Source organism: Oncorhynchus mykiss, chromosome 26, assembly GCF_013265735.2.
Source record: "Oncorhynchus mykiss isolate Arlee chromosome 26, USDA_OmykA_1.1, whole genome shotgun sequence".
Taxonomy (NCBI): domain Eukaryota; kingdom Metazoa; phylum Chordata; class Actinopteri; order Salmoniformes; family Salmonidae; genus Oncorhynchus; species Oncorhynchus mykiss.
This window is the reverse complement of record NC_048590.1, coordinates 30,551,227-30,568,902: the sequence shown is the minus strand read 5'-3', so window position 1 is coordinate 30,568,902 and position 17,676 is coordinate 30,551,227. Positions and strand designations below refer to the sequence as shown.

The 17,676-nt window shown below is 40.7% G+C and overlaps 2 protein-coding genes across 3 annotated transcripts in view; one reads left to right on the top strand and one right to left on the bottom strand.

The window, feature by feature from the left end:
• The window catches only part of LOC110506621 (chromodomain Y-like protein 2), a 47,768-nt gene extending 35,846 nt beyond the window's left edge, over nucleotides 1-11,922 (top strand). The window contains exons 5-8 of one of the 2 annotated variants that reach the window (XR_005039796.1): nucleotides 413-623; nucleotides 777-920; nucleotides 7,042-8,353; nucleotides 9,942-11,922. Coding sequence is in view for 1 of the 2 variants with exons in the window: in XM_021586369.2 (XP_021442044.2) it covers nucleotides 413-623; nucleotides 777-920; nucleotides 7,042-7,200 (514 nt within the window). In the remaining variant the exon portion in view is untranslated. Of the gene's footprint in view, nucleotides 1-412; nucleotides 624-776; nucleotides 921-7,041; nucleotides 8,469-9,941 lie in introns of those variants that run through there. The other variant, XM_021586369.2, reaches the window with a different exon arrangement.
• Nucleotides 11,923-12,862: 940 nt separating this feature from the next.
• LOC110506620 (COX assembly mitochondrial protein 2 homolog) lies at nucleotides 12,863-17,394 on the bottom strand. Its single transcript, XM_021586368.2, has 4 exons — nucleotides 17,007-17,394; nucleotides 16,253-16,364; nucleotides 13,429-13,500; nucleotides 12,863-13,330 (listed from the first exon to the last, which is right to left on the bottom strand). Exons 2-4 carry the CDS (start codon nucleotides 16,331-16,333, stop codon nucleotides 13,247-13,249), a joined length of 237 nt encoding a protein of 78 aa, XP_021442043.1. The 5' UTR covers nucleotides 16,334-16,364; nucleotides 17,007-17,394; the 3' UTR covers nucleotides 12,863-13,246.
• Nucleotides 17,395-17,676: the final 282 nt, after the last annotated feature.

The window sequence follows — 17,676 nt, the reverse complement described above, 5'->3', positions numbered from 1 at the left end:
TAACACACAATTGCCATTATCCACCTAAAGAAGGCTACAGCAGAAACAGAGAACACAGCACACACTTACACACACCTACACACTTACCTAGACATCTCTACCATTAGAGTGCATTGACTTGATGTCTTACCAAGGTAAATTATCTTAGCGCACTGGAAGAAAATGTTTGCTTATTTTAACCTATAAAAAGGCTTGATACAAGTGGGGTAAGAAATTATCTTATTTCAAGATATTTGATCTTAATAAGATGTCTTACCAAGACAAATGATCTTAGTGCACTGGCAGATCATTTTTCATACTTTAAACTAAGAAAATCTGCTTGCCCTGATTTGCCTAAAGCAGGATAAGCACAAAGACACAATCATATTGTACTGTATAGTTTATACTCTCTGTTATGTGTCTCCTCTCCCAGGGACTTTGTGTTGGCGTTTATTCACTTTAAGAAGCCCATCGTGGTGGCCATCAACGGGCCTGCCCTGGGCCTGGGGGCCGCTATCCTGCCCCTATGTGACGTGGTGTGGGCCAGCGAGCGGGCCTGGTTCCAAACGCCCTGTGCCGCCCTCCGCCTCACCCCCTCCGGCTGCTCCTCCTACACCTTCCCCCAGATCCTGGGAGTGGCTCTGGTGAGTCTGGTTGCCTGGTCCACTGTGCAGGTTTTTGTTCAAGCCCTGCAGTAAAACACGATTCGACTAATTATTCAATGTTTTACATCTACATTACATTGTTGTACACTTTAAAAATATATATCTCCCTGTCCCCGCCTCTCACCCTGACAGACCAATGAGATGCTGTTCTGCGGGAGGAAGCTCACGGCACAGGAAGCCTGCAGCCGGGGCCTGGTGTCCCAGGTCTTCTGGCCAACCACGTTCAACCAGGAAGTGATGCTGCGTGTGAAAGAGATGTCCACCTGCAGTGCTATGGTAAGCTTTTCTGACAGAGATAGTCATGTAGAGCTGAATTTATATATCCCAGGACTTGCGCTAGGAGCCTGCCAGGAGCATTGGTCTGTAAATTGAATAAAACCTCTTAGATAATATTATCTAACCACAAATAAGTGAAACGTGCAATATACAGTTGAAGTAAAACTCATTTTTCAACCACTCCACACATTTCTTGTTAACAAACTATAGTTTTGGCAAGTCGGTTAGGACATCTACTTTGTGCATGACACAAGGAATTTTACCAGCAATTGTTTACAGACAGATTATTTCACTTATAATTCACTGTATCACAATTCCAGTGGGTCAGAAGTTTACATACACTAAGTTGACTGTGTCTTTAAACAGCTTGGAGATTTTCAGAATATTATGTCATGGCTTTAGAAGCTTATGATAGGCTAATTGACATCATTTGAGTCAATTGGAGGTGTACCTGTGGATGTATTTCGAACTCTGTGCCTCTTTGCTTGACATCATGGGAAAATCAAAAGAAATCAGCCAATCAGCCAAGGTCTACAAAAACATTATAGACCTCCACAAGTCTGGTTCATCCTTGGGTGCAATTTCCAAACGCCTGAAGGTACCACGTTCATCTGTACAAACAATAGTACTCAAGTACACATCATGGGACCACACAGCCGTCATACCGCTCAGGAAGGAGACGCGTTCTGTCTCCTAGAGATGAACGTACTTTAGTGCAAAAAGTGCAAACCATTCCCAGAACAACAGCAAAGGACCTTGTGAAGATGCTGAAGGAAACCATCCACAGTAAAACGAGTCCTATATCGACATAACCTGAAAGGCCGCTCAGCAAGGAAGAAGCCACTGCTCCAAAACCACCATAAAAAAAGCCAGACTACGGTTTGCAACTGCACATGGGGACAAAGATCGTACTTTTTGGAGAAATGTCTTCTGGTCTGATGAAACAAAAATTGAACTGTTTGGCCATAATGACCATAGTTATGTTTGGAGGAACAAGGGGGAGGCTTGCAAGCCGAAGAACACCATCCCAACCGTGGAGCACAGGGGTGGCAGCATCATGTTGTGGGGGTGCTTTGCTACAAAAGGGACTGGTGCACTTCACAAAATAGATGGCTTCATGAGGCAGGAAAATGATGTGGATGTATTGAAGCAACACCTCAAGACATCAGTCAGGTAGTTAAAGCTTGGTCGCAAATGGGTCTTCCAAATGGACAATGACCCCAAGCATACTTCAAAAGATGTGGCAAAATGGCTTAAGGACAACAAAGTCAAGGTATTGAAGTAGCCATCACAAAGCCCTGACCTCAATCCCATAGAAAATTTGTGGCCAGAACTGAAAAAGCGTGTGCGAGCAAGGAGGCCTACAAACCTGACTCAGTTACACCAGCTCTGTCAGGAGGAATGGGCCAGTATTCATCCAACTTATTGTGGGAAGCTTGTGGAAGGCTAACTGAAACGTTTGACCCAAATTAAACAATTTAAAGGCAATGCTACCAAATACTAATTTAGTGTATGTAAACTTCTGATCCACTGGGTATGTTATGAAAGAAATAAAAGCTGAAATAAAGAATTCTCTCCACTATTATTCTGACATTTCACATTCTTAAAATAAAGTGGTGATCCTAACGGACCTAAGACAGGGAATTTTTACTAGGATTAAATGTCAGGAATTGTGAATAACTGAGTATAAATGTATTTGGCTAAGGTGTATGTAAACTTCCGACCAACTGTATATACACCGTTCAAAAGTTTGGGGTCATAACATCAAATTGATCAGAAATACAGTGTAGACATTGTTAATGTTGTAAATTTCTATTGTAGCTTCGTTAAGGAGTACCCGCAATACACCAGTCTCAACGTCAACAGTGAAGAGGTGACTCCGGGATGCTGGCCTTCTAGGCAGAGTTCCTCTGTCCATTGTCTGTTTTGTTTTGCCCAGCTTAATCTATTTTCTTTTCTTTTTATTGGCCAGTTTGAGATATGGCTTTTTCTTTACAACTCTGTCTAGAAGGTCAACATCCCGGAGTTGCCACTTCACTGTTGATGTTGAGATAACTGGTGTTTTGCGAGTACTATTCAATGAAGCTGCCACTTTAGGACTTGTGAGGCATCTGTTTCTCAAACTAGACACTCTAATGTACTTGTCCTCTTGCTCAGTTGCGCACCAGGGCCTCCCACTCCTCTTTCTATTCCTGTTAGAGGCAGGTTTGTGCTGTTCTGTGAAGGGAGTAGTACACAGTGTTCTACGAGATCTTCAGTTTCTTGGAAATTTCTCACATGGAATAGCCTTAATTTCTCAGAACAAGAATAGACTGACGAGTTTCAGAAGACAGATCTTTGTTTCTGGCCATTTTGAGCCTGTAATCGAACCCACAAATGCTGATGTTCCAGATACTCAACTAGTCTAAAGAAGGCCAGTTGTATTGCTTCTTTAATCAGGACAACAGTTTTCAGCTGTACTAACATAATTGAAAAGGGTTTTCTAATGATCAATTAGCCTTTTAAAACGATAAACTTGGATTAGCTAACACAACATGCCATTGGAACATAGGAGTGATGGTTGCTGATAATGGGCCACTGTACGCCTATGTAGATATTCCATTTAAAAAAATCAGCCGTTTCCAGCTACAATAGTCATTTACAACATTAACAATGTCTACATTGTATTTCTGATCAATTTCATGTTAGTTTAACGGACAAAACATTTGCTTTTCTTTCAAAAATAAGGATATTTCTAAGTGATCCCAAACTTTTGAACTGTTATGTATTATATATAGATATATGTATGTATGTATGTATGTATGTATGTATGTATGTATGTACAGTGGGGAGAACAAGTATTTGATACACTGCCGATTTTGCAGGTTTCCCTACTTACAAAGCATGTAGAGGTCTATAATTTTTATCATAGGTACACTTCAACTGTGAGAGACGGAATCTAAAACAAAAATGCAGAAAATCACATTGTATGATTTTTAAGTAATTAATTTGCATTTTATTGCATGACATAAGTATTTGATACATCAGAAAATCAGAACTTAATATTTGGTACAGAAACCTTTGTCTGCAATTACAGAGATCATATGTTTCCTGTAGTTCTTGACCAGGTTTGCACACACTGCAACAGGGATTTTGGCCCACTCCTTCATATAGACCTTCTCCAGATCCTTCAGGTTTAGGGGCTGTCGCTGGGCAATACGGACTTTCAGCTCCCTCCAAAGATTTTCTATTGGGTTCAGTTCTGGAGACTGGCTAGGCCACTCCAGGACCTTGAGATGCTTCTTACGGAGCAACTCCTTACTTGCCCTGGCTGTGTTTTTCGGGTCGTTGTCATGCTGGAAGACCCAGCCACGACCCATCTTCAATGCTCTTACTGAGGGAAGGAGGTTGTTGGCCAAGATCTCGCGATACATGGCCCCATCCATCCTCCCCTCAATATGGTGCAGTCGTCCTTTCCCCTTTGCAGAAAAGCATCCCCAAAGAATGATGTTTCCACCTCTATGCTTCACAGTTGGGATGGTGTTCTTGGGGTTGTACTCATCCTTCTTCTTCCTCCAAACACGGCGAGTGGAGTTTAGACCAAAAAGCTCTATTTTTGTCTCATCAGACTACATGACCTTCTCCCATTCCTCCTCTGGAACAGACGGTCCTGGACATGCGCTGGCTTGAGCAGGGGGACCTTGCGTGCGCTGTAGGATTTTAATCCATGACGGCGTAGTGTGTTACTAATGGTGGTCCGAGCTCTCTTCAGGTCATTGACCAGGTCCTGCCGTGTAGTTCTGGGCTGATCCCTCACCTTCCTCGTGATCATTGATGCCCCACGAGGTGAGATCTTGCATGGAGCCCCAAACCGAGGGTGATTGACCATCATCTTGAACTTCTTCCATTTTCTAATAATTGCGCCAACAGTTGTTGCCTTCTCACCAAGCTGCTTGCCTATTGTCCTGTAGCCCATCCCAGACTTGTGCAGGTCTACAATTTTATCCCTGATGTCCTTACACAGCTCTCTGGTCTTGGCCATTGTGGAGAGGTTGGAGTCTATTTGATTGAGTGTGTGGACAGGTGTCTTTTATACAGGTAACAAGTTCAAACAGGTGCAGTTAACACAGGTAATGAGTGGAGAACACGAGGGATTCTTAATGAAAAACTAACATGTCTGTGAGAGCCGGAAATCTTACTGGTTGATAGGTGATCAAATACTTATGTCATGCAATAAAATGCAAATTAATTACTTAAAAATCATACAATGTGATTTTCTGGATTTTTGTTTTAGATTCCGTCTCTCACAGTTGAAGTGTACCTATGATAAAAATGACAGACCTCTACATGCTTTGAAAGAAAGAAAACCTGCCAAATCGGCAGTGTACCAAATACTTGTTCTCCCCATTGTTTGTATGTACAGTGGGGCAAAAAAAGTATTTAGTCAGCCACCAATTGTGCAAGTTCTCCCACTTAAAAATATGAGAGGCCTGTCATTTTCATCATAGGTACACTTCAACTATGACAGACAAAATGAGAAATAAAATTCCAGAAAATCACATTGTAGGATTTTTTATGAATTTATTTGCAAATTGTGGTGGAACATAAGAATTTGGTCAATATGAAAACTTTATCTCAATACTTTGTTATATACCCTTTGTTGGCAATGACAGAGGTCAAACGTTTTCTGTAAGTCTTGACAAGGTTTTCACACACTGTTGCTGGTATTTTGGCCCATTCCTCCATGCAGATCTCCTCTTGAGCAGTGATGTTTTGGGGCTGCTGCTGGGCAACACAGACTTTCAACTCCCTACAAAGATTTTCTATGGGGTTGAGATCTGGAGACTGGCTAGGCCACTCCAGGACCTTGAAATGCTTCTTACGAAGCCACTCCTTCGTTGCCCGGGCGGTGTGTTCGGGATCATTGTCATGCTGAAAGACCCAGCCACGTTTCATCTTCAATGCCCTTGCTGATGGAAGGAGGTTTTCAATCAAAATCTCACGATACATGGCCCCATTCATTCTTTCCTTTATACGGATCAGTCGTCCTGGTCCCTTTGCAGAAAAACAGCCCCAAAGCATGATGTTTCCACCCCCATGCTTCACAGTAGGTATGGTGTTCTTTGGATGCAACTCAGCATTCTTTGTCCTCCAAACACGACGAGTTGAGGTTTTACCAAAAAGTTATATTTTGGTTTCATCTGACCATATGACATTCTCCCAATCTTCTTCTGGATCATCCAAATGCTCTCTAGCAAACTTCAGACGGGCCTGGACATGTACTGGCTTAAGCAGGGGGACACGTCTGGCACTGCAGGATTTGAGTCCCTGGCGGCGTAGTGTGTTACTGATGGTAGGCTTTGTTACTTTGGTCTGCAGGTCATTCACTAGGTCCCCCTGTGTGGTTCTGGGATTTTTGCTCACCGTTCTTGTGATCATTTTGACCCCACGGGGTGAGATCTTGCGTGGGGCCCCAGATCGAGGGAGATTATCAGTGGTCTTGTATGTCTTCCATTTCCTAATAATTGCTCCCACAGTTGATTTCTTCAAACCAAGCTGCTTACCTATTGCAGATTCAGTCTTCCCAGCCTGGTGCAGGTCTACAATTTTGTTTCTGGTGTCCTTTGACAGCTCTTTGGTCTTGGCCATAGTGGATTTTGGAGTGTGACTGTTTAAGGTTGTGGACAGGTGTCTTTTATACTGATAACAAGTTCAAACAGGTGCCATTAATACAGGTAACGAGTGGAGGACAGAGGAGCCTGTTAAAGAAGAAGTTACAGGTCTGTGAGAGCCAGAAATCTTGCTTGTTTGTAGGTGACCAAATACTTATTTTCCACCATAATTTTCAAATAAATTCATTAAAAATCCTACAATGTGATTTTCTGGATTTATTTTCCCTCATTTTGTCTGTCATAGTTGAAGTGTACCTATGATGAAAATTACAGGCCTCTCTCGTCTTTTTAAGTGGGAGAACTTGCACAATTGGTGGCTGACTAAATACTTTTTTGCCCCACTGTATGTATGTGCTTGGGTTCTGTAACTAATACAGTACAATGCTGCTAGATCAGGGGTGTGAAAATGAAGGGCCTCTATCTATGAAGCAGGCCTCCTCTTACTCTCTGTTTGTCCCTGTGTGTGAAAGGTTCTGGAAGAGTCTAAATGCCTGGTGCGGAGCATTCTGAAGTCGGTCCTGGAGGAGGTGAATGAGAAAGAGTGTCAAATGCTCAAACAGCTGTGGTGCTCCACCAAGGGACTGGAGGCGCTCTTCAGCTACCTGCAGAGCAAGGTGTATGATAACTGACCTCTCACCTCCACACACCTGCAGAACTATCTATGGGCCACGAGATCTGGTCTTCAGGTACCTACTGAGCAACATCCCTGAAGATATAGGTCTTTGATCTTCAATTACCAACAGTCTTCTTTAACAACCAGCAGAACGCAGTTTGCCAGTCTCCGAGGCCTTATCTCCTCTCGTCAACATCTGGGCCTGCAGAGCACCACCATCAATGTTTGTTTTACTTTGGTCATCCCTCAACGTCTCTGCCTGTAAGATGAGCAAAGCATCAACTTCTGGAGAGGATTCATCTGTAGGATTCATTCTGCATTCATACTGGCCTGCTTGGAGTTCAGTTAACCCCTTCCAGAGGAAGCATTGACCTGGAACAGGAAGTCATGACAGTGAACAAGGCTCTTCAGGAAAATGGAGGCACAGCGGTGGTGTGAGTGCATGGAGGCAAAAGAGCTCATCTGATGGCTAATGTCATTGTTCAGTTATTTATTTGAAAATGTATTTAGATTTGATCCTAAATACAAAAAAAGCATACCATGTGTATATATTTTCTTTAGTCTTTCTGTTTTGAGGTGAAGTGTCCTCCTGGGCTCTGAGGTGTAGTGAAAATCAAAGCTATGCTTGAGGTCAGAGTGAAACATATATCTTCTCACTTTACAATGCAGTAACCCTGGCCAAAGAAGTAAATAATAATTGAAGTGAAACCTGTCCATTGAATTAGGTGTGGTGTAATAGGAGGGCCACTGGGGAAGAGTTAGAGGTAGGTAATGCCCAATGATACACACCCATAAGTGGGAAGTCACTGTGAATGGGCAGTGTTGACAGTGAACTCTTTCTGGATTTATATAGATCGTTTTGTGATGCTCTTTTGGAAGTGTTTATTCAATTGCATGTATTTGGTTTGTCAGTAAGGGTGTTTGACCTCTGATTGAATGTGAATGTGTAGAAGGGCCCTCTTTGACCACGACCAACACTCCCATAGAGAACCAGAGCTGTCTGATTGCATCTTTTCATTAGAATGTGGAGACTGTCGATAGATCAACAGGAGACCTCTCCCTGGAAATGGGAGGAAAGAGAGAGAGAGAATGAGAGTAAGAGGGTGAGACATGTGTGTCATCATTATTATATCAGCAGCATCATGTGCAGCGTCATCATTATCTTCAAGGTACATACAGTGCCTTGCGAAAGTATTCGGCCCCCTTGAACTTTGCGACCTTTTGCCACATTTCAGGCTTCAAACATAAAGATATAAAACTGAATTTTTTTGTGAAGAATCAACAACAAGTGGGACACAATCATGAAGTGGAACGACATTTATTGGATATTTCAAACTTTTTTAACAAATCAAAAACTGAAAAATTGGGCGTAGCACCACCTTTTGCTGCGATTACAGCTGTAAGTCGCTTGGGGTATGTCTCTATCAGTTTTGCACATCGAGAGACTGACATTTTTTCCCATTCCTCCTTGCAAAACAGCTCGAGCTCAGTGAGGTTGGATGGAGAGCATTTGTGAACAGAAGTTTTCAGTTCTTTCCACAGATTCTCGATTGGATTCAGGTCTGGACTTTGACTTGGCCATTCTAACACCTGGATATGTTTATTTTTGAACCATTCCATTGTAGATTTTGCTTTATGTTTTGGATCATTGTCTTGTTGGAAGACAAATCTCCGTCCCAGTCTCAGGTCTTTTGCAGACTCCATCAGGTTCATTCTTCCAGAATGGTCCTGTATTTGGCGCCATCCATCTTCCCATCAATTTTAACCATCTTCCCTGTCCCTGCTGAAGAAAAGCAGGCCCAAACCATGATGCTGCCACCACCATGTTTGACAGTGTGTTCAGGGTGATGAGCTGTGTTGCTTTTACGCCAAACATAACGTTTTGCATTGTTGCAAAAAAGTTCAATTTTGGTTTCATCTGACCAGAGCACCTTCTTCCACATGTTTGGTGTGTCTCCCAGGTGGCTTATGGCAAACTTTAAACAACACTTTTTATGGATATCTTTAAGAAATGGCTTTCTTCTTGCCACTCTTCCATAAAGGCCAGATTTGTGCAATATACGACTGATTGCTGTCCTATGGACAGAGTCTCCCACCTCAGCTGTAGATCTCTGCAGTTCATCCAGAGTGATCATGGGCCTCTTGGCTGCATCTCTAATCAGTCTTCTCCTTGTATGAGCTGAAAGTTTAGAGGGACGGCCAGGTCTTGGTAGATTTGCAGTGGTCTGATACTCCTTCCATTTCAATATTATCGCTTGCACAGTGTTCCTTGGGATGTTTAAAGCTTGGGAAATATTTTTGTATCCAAATCCGGCTTTAAACTTCTTCACAACAGTATCTCGGACCTGCCTGGTGTGTTCCTTGTTCTTCATGATGCTCTCTGCGCTTTTAACGGACCTCTGAGACTATCACAGTGCAGGTGCATTTATACGGAGACTTGATTACACACAGGTGGATTGTATTTATCATCATTAGTCATTTAGGTCAACATTGGATCATTCAGAGATCCTCACTGAACTTCTGGAGAGAGTTTGCTGCACTGAAAGTAAAGGGGCTGAATAATTTTGCACGCCCAATTTTTCAGTTTTTGATTTGTTAAAAAAGTTTGAAATATCCAATAAATGTCGTTCCACTTCATGATTGTGTCCCACTTGTTGTTTATTCTTCACAAAAAAATACAGTTTTATATCTTTATGTTTGAAGCCTGAAATGTGGCAAAAGGTCGCAAAGTTCAAGGGGGCCGAATACTTTCGCAAGGCACTGTATATGACATGTATTACAGTGCAAAGGTATAGCGGGAGTGGTTTGCTTAACTACTCTTCTGTGTTGACTAACCTTGCCTGAGACCTGAAGACTTCTTTTGGCTCCCAGAGCTAATGCCCGGCCTTTAGCTCAGAGGGCTACTGCAGTCTTAAATCGTGAAGACGACCAGGGTTTGATACCCCGTTGATTATAAAGGCATGTATATTACATTGTGAAACGTGTAGCTATGATATTTGGACAGATAATTATTTTGATATTACCTTGCAATTGGTTATTAGTGAGACATTGTGTATTTTTGTAAAGCACAGAAAGATTATGTTTTGTCCCAAAGTAATCACTGCTCTTTTCGTCTGTTGGCTGTCTGTGTTGTGAAGATGCAGTAGTAGTGCAGCTGAAGCAGATAATACCTGCATGTGATGATGGCTTCAGGAAATGGGAAATGTATATCTACATATATTGTATGTATGGATATCTATTTTTGGTTTACCCAATAATGAAATGTAGTTTTGTGGAAATTGTTTTGTATCATTCAGGAAGTGGTGGATATTTGCAGTTGTACACATATATGAACCATGTAGGTGTTATATGGTGTAACTATATGCATGTACAATATTGCAGATACGTGTGTTGCCTGTCAAAATACTTTACATTTCAGGGTATGTTTTGTATTGCCATAGTAAGCAATGTTAGAAATCTTGCACAATCATTATTTGTATTTATTTAAAGTTAGTGCTCAAGTTCCCCTTGGGGAGGCAGTGCCATAATGTTTCCCTTTTCCCAGGGGCATCTCTTTCTCTCTTATCTTCTGTTCCAGATTTTCTCAGTAAATTGCTTTTTTCCCTAGATCTGCCCTGTGTGATAGTGGTGACACAACAAAGACACACAAAAGATGGTTACATGTGGCATAATTATTTTGAAAGGCTGTTGATACCCACTTTATGCCAAACTCTGAAACAGTAATATTGCTATTGACAGCACTGACAAATCAAAGCTCTATCAATTTCTAATCAACCATTCCCAATTATATTTGAATAACAATTTCCCTAATTAATTTATTATTTGCGTGTTGATCAGTATATTGCTAAAGTATAGTGTAAGATTAAATGTATATTAATATATTCAAGATTTGAGTTTTGCCTGTACCTCTCCCCAACCTGGTCTCAGAGCATTTTGTATTCTGTACGTAAATTCATACACTCCATTTAGTGTGATTTGTTACTTCCGTATGGTATGTATTCATTTGTGGATGTCCATCAACCGTTTCGTATGATATGTTACAAATTTGCAAAATGTACAATATATATTACAATTTTCTAAACGTATGAGGTGGGTAACATTAGCTATCTGGCTAATGTTAGCTGGGGTTAGGGGTTAGTATTAAGGTTAGGGTTATGTTTAGGAGTTAGGTTAAAGGGTTAAGGATAGGGAAGGGTTAGCTAACGTGCTAAGTAGTTGCAAACTAGCTAAAAATTTGCAAGTATAGTTACTAATTAGCTAAAATGCTAAACTTGGTCATGATGAGATTCGAACTCACGTTCACGTTATACACCAACCCATCCACCCCAAACCAACTCATTTTTGCCTTAAGTAACTATCTGTCTTATCTAACCATAAAAAAACCTAAAATATTATACTACTTTGTATCTTGGTTTACATTTACTTTGTTACGTATAGTCTGAGACCAGGCTGCTCTCCCAGAACCCAAATAGAGAAACATTGTGTTTGAATGACGCATTTGAATAATTTGAAGTAAAACATGTATAATTAATTTGTTGAGGACTTACCCTTGAATATTATGACCGGCCCTGTAAGCCATGTGTTTAGGTTTGGTTTGTAAACTCCTATCATCTCTTTCTCTAGTCTAAAATCACACCTCGGGGTGCCTTAGAAGTTGTATCTTTTGTCTGTAGGATGCTGTATCCATACGTTGTGAGAGTTTGGGGGTCAAGCTGCTTTGAATAAACTATGACATTAATTTAAACATGGTGTTTTTGTTGTGTGTTTAAAAACTGTTTTGTTCCTACTTAGTTAACACACCTACAAACTATATTTTTGTTTGCTGCATTTGTATAGTATCAATGTCCTTGTTTGGATAAAAGCACACATCATTTGGATCAGATAAATATATTGTAGGCCAAACTAAAAGAGCATCCATCTGTACTTGGGCTCCTCTCCATTGAAACACACCACATAAAATAAACATGAATGGGTTGCTCCTCTATGGCACTCTCACTATAACCCTCTTCAGCATTTCACTCTGCTTTCCAGAAATGACTGGGGGCCTAATGCTAAACCGCTGTGAGTCATCCGGACAGGAAAAGGAGGGGGGATGTTTGCTCTGAATGAAACATTACAATGTTCCACACAATTACCTAGTGGCATTCATTCAGGATTTAGGCAATACCAACCATGGCTCTGTCTCTGTAGCATTTCATTCTGCATAATTAAGATCTAATGATCACTTAACATTTACAAAGTGCATGTTATTCCTAGTGCTAACTGCTGTATAGATGATGGTCATTGTATTGTGTTTCTCTGGAAGATCCACTGACCTTATGGATGTCCAGATGCTTCCCCTCTGTGTTCTGACACACACACACACTGGGTGGGAGCCAGACTATTCGTTTGACTGAAGTGCCAGACCAATAACAATCAACCACAGCTGAGAATAGCCCTCAGGTGAGTCAAAACGGCCTGCTCTGCTGTGATAATAAATGCAGTGGATTGTTCAGGCTGAATGGGAGCTGGATATGAACAACCCTCTTAGGCATCTGTTGAGGACTTGGGTGAATAAGGCTGTGAATATGACACTGACACATTTGTAAATTAATGAAAGGTCATGTGAGCTTGGAGCTTTCACATATAAGTAAAGTATTGGTTAACTACCCAAATGAAAATAACATCCAAGGCAATTCTGTGTTTTGGTAAACTTTATTCAATAGAAATCCAGTGTTCATTCATCATTGTCATTCCCCAGTCAGAAACTCAGACAATGTAAAACAATTATTTTGTTAAGTCCTTTAAATATGTAATCAACCATGATAGCAGTCCTCAAAACAGACACCCCCCACCCCACGTGAGCTCTGATCACTGAGTAGCGAAATTATCATTCACCACTGTCTATGACAATCCACCCCACCCAACACACATACTGAAACCAACATTATGAGAGACCTCTTGTGGCCAGATATACAAGCAGTAAAGTAGGCTTCTCATGGTAGGCCCCAGTAAATCCCAAGTCCTCCAATACCCAGTTCCTGTGGCCCTTCCTAGAGTATCGGCTCAGCCAGTACTGCCATTCAGAAGTCTTCCTTAGGGCCGTCTTTCAGCCTCTGTCTCATCTCTTTAGCATGTTGTTTGCTTTTCTCCCTCTTTGCAATTCGCTGTTGATCAGAAAGAGAAACATTGTTGAAAATACCAATAGTAGGCATCTGGTGAGGCATCCCTTTAGAATTAAAACCAAATTGCTGGTAGTCCTCACCTCGTCCTTCAAACAAGCTCTCATGGCACGGTCCATATCATTGCAATGGCCAAAGAACTTCTTGACATTGTGCTGAGGATGAGACATTAATTCCATATTTTTTGACAGGTAAGAGTGTAGCTGTACTTGACTGCTCCTACACATTAGTTTAGAACAGCTACATTGTAGAGCAATACAGTAGATCTTTCAGTTGGAGGTCTATGTGGGACATGTTCTTAAGATGCTGTTGAGTCGTTCCATCACAAAAAGCACAAAAAATAGGATTTTGACACCATCTCAGATTGTTCTGAAATTGTTTCTGTAGTTAAACGTATTAGATTAACACTCCTGAAACATTACTTTGTTGAAATATAATTTGATCTCTGAGATATTAAGCTAATTGATTGCACCCTAATTGGCCATTTTAATTTATAGGATTCATATAATCTTCAATAAATATATACTGAACAAAAATATAAACGCAGCATGTTGGTCCCATGTTTCATGAGGTGAAATAAAAGATCACAGACATTTTCCATACGCACAAAAATAGTATTTGTTTACATTCCTTGTTAGTGAGGATTTCTCCTTAGGAAAGATAATCCATTTCACCTGACAGATGTTGCATATCAAGAAGCTGATTAAATAGAATGATCATTACACAGGTGTACCTTGTGTGGGGACAATAAAAGGCCACTCTAAAATGTGATGTTTTGTCACACAACAATGCCACAGATGTCAAATTGAGGGTGTGTACAATTGGCATGCTAAGTCCAGGAATGTCCACCAAAGCTGTTGCCAGAGAATTCAATGTTAATTTCTCTACCATAAGCCGCCTCCAATGTCGTTTTAGAGAATTTGGTAGTACGTCCAACTGGCCTCACAACCGCAGACCACGTTTAACCACGCCAGCCCAGGACCTCCACATCCGGCTTCTTCCCCTGCGGCATCGTCTGAGACCAGCCACCCAGACATTCTGATTGGCTGGGCCTGGCTCCCAAGTGGGAGGGGCCTATGGCTGTGCAATGTTGCGTTTATATATTTTTTCATTATAGTACCTAACTTATGATTTGGACCATAATTCATGAGAAATCCACCCAGACCTCCACACCAATCCCACCCCAACAACCAGTATACAGTATCAGTTCTCTATGTCTGACAAGTAGTGTGGAGCTGCTGCTTGGAGTATTGCTTCTTCATCCTTTGAAATGTATTCCCTGTGATGTTCTTTTTTTCCCCGTTCAGAGAAATTAGCCATTGAAGTCGCTTGAATTATTTACCATAAATGAGTGTGAAAGTACCAGTTTTTGCCCACTAGATGCCGCTGTTCCTGATAATGCCACCACAACCTTTTGTCCATTTTGCTGGTCTCTTGTGTTTATTAAATAGATCACAATATTTTCTTTGTAACTTAGGGTAGAAAACCAATATATTTTGCTCATGGTGAAAATAAATTGTATGGTCATCCTCACAATTAAAGCCAGTCCTCCATGAAAGCAATTCCGTTTGGCCTTCTTTTAGGCTTAATTTGTGTCCAGGAAACGGCCCCTCTGTGTGTGTGATTTATTCCCTTCAAAAAAGGTCTGGGTTAGTTAGACCACACCTGGCGAACAAGCAAACCATTAGGCTACAGCAGTTCTAATTATTTAAATATTATGGTCTCATGGTCTTCAATGGTAAAAGTCCTAAACACACACTGTATAGCGTTTTTGCATTGATAATGGTATTGGGTTGGGTTTAATGGTAAATGTCACTAATCACACTACATTCAGAGATGTTTTCTAATAATTGTATTGAAAAACATGACTGCCATGCAAAGGTTAATAATTGTATTCTTTTATTAGGGTTCTCATAACATTTTACTCACTAACCCAAGTTTTGGGCTTGTAGGAAAAGTGTTCATATGAGAATTGCTACATACGGATAGCCCTCTCAGAAAGCTGCCATTTGTTGGACTATTCATGGAGAGTTGGGTTAAAGCATTAGGTTGTTAAAAGAAGGACAAACTGAATTGCTTTCATGGAGGACTGGCTGTACCACACTATTTATTTTCACCATGAGCCAACGCTATTGGTTTTCAACCCTAAGTTTCAAAGAAAATGCTGTGATCCATTTAAAGGTACAATACAGATGTTTTTACATCAATATCAAATCACTTCTGGGTACCAATTAAGCAACTTACTATGGTTGTTTTCCATTAAAAGGGTCAAAATGAAACAAAAATAGCTTCTTAGCAAAGAGCAATCTCTCAAGCAAGAATTTAGCTAGGACTGTCTGGAAATGGTCTAAGTGGGGAGGGAAAAACAGACAATTTCACAAATAATGCAAGAGACTTCAATGAATAACTTCTCTAAACGGGGAAAAACCATCACCAGATTCCCAGGGAATACAATACAAAGGGTGAAGAAGCAATACTCCAAGCCACAGCTCCATACTACTTCTGAGACACAGAAAACTGATACTGTATACTGGTTGTTGGGGTGGGATTGGCCTGGGGAGTGGTGGGTCGGTGGGTGGGTGGCTTTGACCATTTTCTTGAATTCCTTATGTCTTTACGCAATGGTAGGAAGAAGTTTGATCCAAATTGAATGTTGGGTACTATATTTGTTGAATATTATGTGAATCCTATAAATTAAAAGGTCCTATTTAGGAGCAATCAATTAGCTTAATTTCTCAGAGATCAAATACATTTCAACAAATAATATTTCAGGAATGCTAATCTTATCTGGTTCTACTACAGAAATGATTTCAGAACAATCTGAGATGGTGGGTGTAAAGGCTTGCTGAAATGACATGTAATCTAGTCTATGGTCTATGGTTCTCAGGCAAGTATACAATATCTTACCTCCGTGTGACACTGTTTCAGCAGGTTTATCAGTATGTTGCAGTCATCCGTGTGCAGGTGAGGTGACAGATCAGAGTGCATTCTGAGTTAAGGGCTTACCACTCCAACAATACTGGAAAGACATACAATACCAACCATGTTTGTGACTACAATGTATACTGAAAATTATTATTTAACGATTTGGGTTTGTGTAATGACTGTCTACTCTAAATTATACTCCATCCACCCAGTCCCTCTCCATCCTGCAAACTCATGGGGATGATCCGTTTTCTGTTTACACTTACCTGCAATGAGAGAGAAAACAGGTGTAAAACACAGGTAGGCAGGTTAAAACTAATACAGGTAAAGACATGGATAGCATTGCCTGTGTGGGTTAATGAAGGACAGAATACCAGACATAATGATAAGAGCCCATTCTTTCATCCTGATTCATCTCAAAGCTGTAATTCAGCCTCTACTGTAACAAGTAGGCTAGCAGTGGCAGCGTCGTTATTAAGTCATAAAGCTGTGGTTGTATGGAGATGGACTTTGCTACATATTCAGAGACCGGTTGAAATAGACTCAAATGTGTATGCAGCAAAGGGGCCAAGGAAACAAAAATTGTTCAATTGAATGATACTAGCTAGCTAGTTAGACTGTTCCAGCTATAGTCCTACTAGTACTGTAAGTAACTTAGCTAACAAAATATACTTGAATATGGAATTACCTTAAAGCTGTGAATAGAATAAGGTAGCTAATTGAATAAAGATATTACCAGTTCAGTTGGGATATCATTGAGATATCTATCTTCCGGGAATATAATATATCGTTGATCGCAAGTTGACCAAATGTCGCTAGCTGCAAGTGGCTAGTAGTAGCGAGAAATACCACTAAAGGGCAAATGCAACGTTCTTTCAACCCCTTGTTTTAACTCCTATTACTGCCAGGTTACTGTCGATGTATTTACATCTAGCTAGCTACTGTACAAATCTTGAAAAATGTGTTTAACAATTCAGACATAGCATTCGATTGTAAACCTAGTTATTCATTTGATAAAAGGAAGACATGATGGTAGCTATATACATTTATCTCAATCTTTCGTAAAGGCAAAGGACTACACTCTGATTGACATTACAGTAGCAAATCAACACCCGCTCCCATTGGATGGTGGTCCAATCACATTAATTGTCGATCACATGTGGGTGGGCATTCTTTCAATTGCACACAGCAAATAACTCCAGTCATTGCAAGACTGGAACATAAAACACATTATATTACATATTTATGTACGATTGTAGTATATATGCATCATAGCTATATCATCATATGTAATTCATCCTAAACACTGTGCATCTATGCCTCTCCAGCAGACGGCGCCATCGCATATTGCAGTGGAAAGACGAATACATTTTTACGAAACAAAATCCCAGATGTCAGTTTTCTAT